General features: G+C 42.1%; 1 protein-coding gene across 1 annotated transcript in view; it reads right to left on the bottom strand.

The window, feature by feature from the left end:
* The window catches only part of aars2 (alanyl-tRNA synthetase 2, mitochondrial (putative)), a 10,396-nt gene that overhangs the window by 3,514 nt on the left and 5,055 nt on the right, over positions 1-1,827 (bottom strand). Inside the window, exons 14-16 of the mRNA XM_087179590.1 lie at positions 1,554-1,717; positions 1,380-1,483; positions 1,084-1,192 (exon numbers count right to left, since the gene is read on the bottom strand). Coding sequence (XP_087035716.1) covers positions 1,084-1,192; positions 1,380-1,483; positions 1,554-1,717 — 377 coding nt within the window. The remainder of the gene's footprint in view (positions 1-1,083; positions 1,193-1,379; positions 1,484-1,553; positions 1,718-1,827) is intronic.

The raw sequence follows: 1,827 nt of genomic DNA, 5'->3' as shown, positions 1-1,827 counted from the left end.
TAACACCTGTAACATCTATAACACCTGTAACACCTGTAACATCTATAACACCTGTAACATCTATAACACCTGTACCACTGTTACACCTGTAACATCTATAACACCTGTTACACCTGTAACATCTGTAACATCTATAACACTTGTAACACCTGTAACATCTATAACACCTGTAACACCTGTAACATCTATAACACCTGTTACACCTGTAACATCTATAACACCTGTAACATCTGTAACATCTGTAACACTTGTAACATCTGTAACATCTATAACACCTGTTACACCTGTAACATCTGTAACATCTGTAACATCTATAACACCTGTAACATCTGTAACATCTGTAACACTTGTAACATCTGTAACACTTGTAACACCTGTAATATCTGTAACATCTATAACATCTGTAATATCTATAACACCTGTAACATCTGTAACATCTGTAACACCTGTAACATCTATAACACCTGTAACACCTGTAACATCTATAACATCTGTAATATCTATAACATCTGTAATATCTATAACATCTGTAACATCTATAACATCTGTAATATCTATAACACCTGTAACATCTGTAACATCTGTAACACCTGTAACACCTGTAACATCTATAACACCTGTAACACCTGTAACATCTATAACACCTGTTACACCTGTAACATCTGTAACATCTATAACACTTGTAACACCTGTAACATCTATAACACCTGTTACACCTGTAACATCTATAACACCTGTTACACCTGTAACATCTGTAACATCTGTAACACCTGTAACATCTATAACACCTGTAACACCTGTAACACCTGTAACATCTATAACACCTGTAACCCCTTTAACATCTATAACACCTGTAACATCTATAACACCTGTAACACCTGTAACATCTATAACATCTGTAATATCTATAACACCTGTAACATCTGTAACATCTGTAACACCTGTAACACCTGTAACATCTATAACACCTGTAACACCTGTAACATCTATAACACCTGTAACACCTGTAACATCTATAACACCTGTTACACCTGTAACATCTGGCTGTGGAGAAGACAGACAGGCGTAACATCTTTCACTGACCCGTGTGGCATCCTGTCCCGTCACAGCGATGATGCGACTGATTCCTTTCACCATCTGTCTCTCAGAGACAATCACCAGATCCTCTATAGCTCCGGTCTGAAGCAGGTGACTGAACACAGAGAGAGAGGCTGCAGCTGAGACAGGGTTTAACACCTGGTTTACATAAAGGTGACCTGGAGGAATTACTGTCACTGTTAGTGTGGAGAACGTCTCTGTGTGACTTCTTTGTACACTGTGTGTTACTGCTGTTTCTGAGTGTGTGCAGGTGAACAGGTGAACAGGTGTTTCAGTCTCACGTTCCACAGCAGAGCTCCACAGACGTCTCTCTGTCTGTATTGTCGTCCAACAGCTCAGAGACAGGGACCGCCACCGACACCACCCGAACCGGGTCAGGATAGACCTGCAGAGACAGACAGTCAGTCAAACAGACAGACAGACAGACAGAACACCTGGAGACAGTCTTAGCTCACCTCGTCCACTGTCCTCAGTCCCCTGATGCTCCTGGCTGTCTGCAGAGGAAGCTCCTGGCTGTGGACGATCTGATTGGCTGAGACAATGTCGTTAACACACTTCTCTACCTGCTGCAGCTGAGAGATGCTCAGAGAACCCTGAGGAGGGAAAAGACAAGACGTCACTGTGACAAGTGATGAAGCAAAGCAGCACAGGTGAGTGATGAAGATACTGGAAATGCAGCATGTGACCAAACAGGAAGTCCCAGCACCTGCTGCACGTCACACAAGGTGA

This window comes from Seriola lalandi, unplaced genomic scaffold, assembly GCF_002814215.2.
Source record: "Seriola lalandi dorsalis isolate HSWRI2012SDOR001 ecotype SW California unplaced genomic scaffold, Sedor1 jcf7180002054858, whole genome shotgun sequence".
In the NCBI taxonomy this organism is placed as follows: Eukaryota; Metazoa; Chordata; class Actinopteri; order Carangiformes; family Carangidae; genus Seriola; species Seriola lalandi.
Note: the sequence above shows the minus strand (reverse complement) of the source record. Positions and strands in the feature narration are given on the sequence as shown.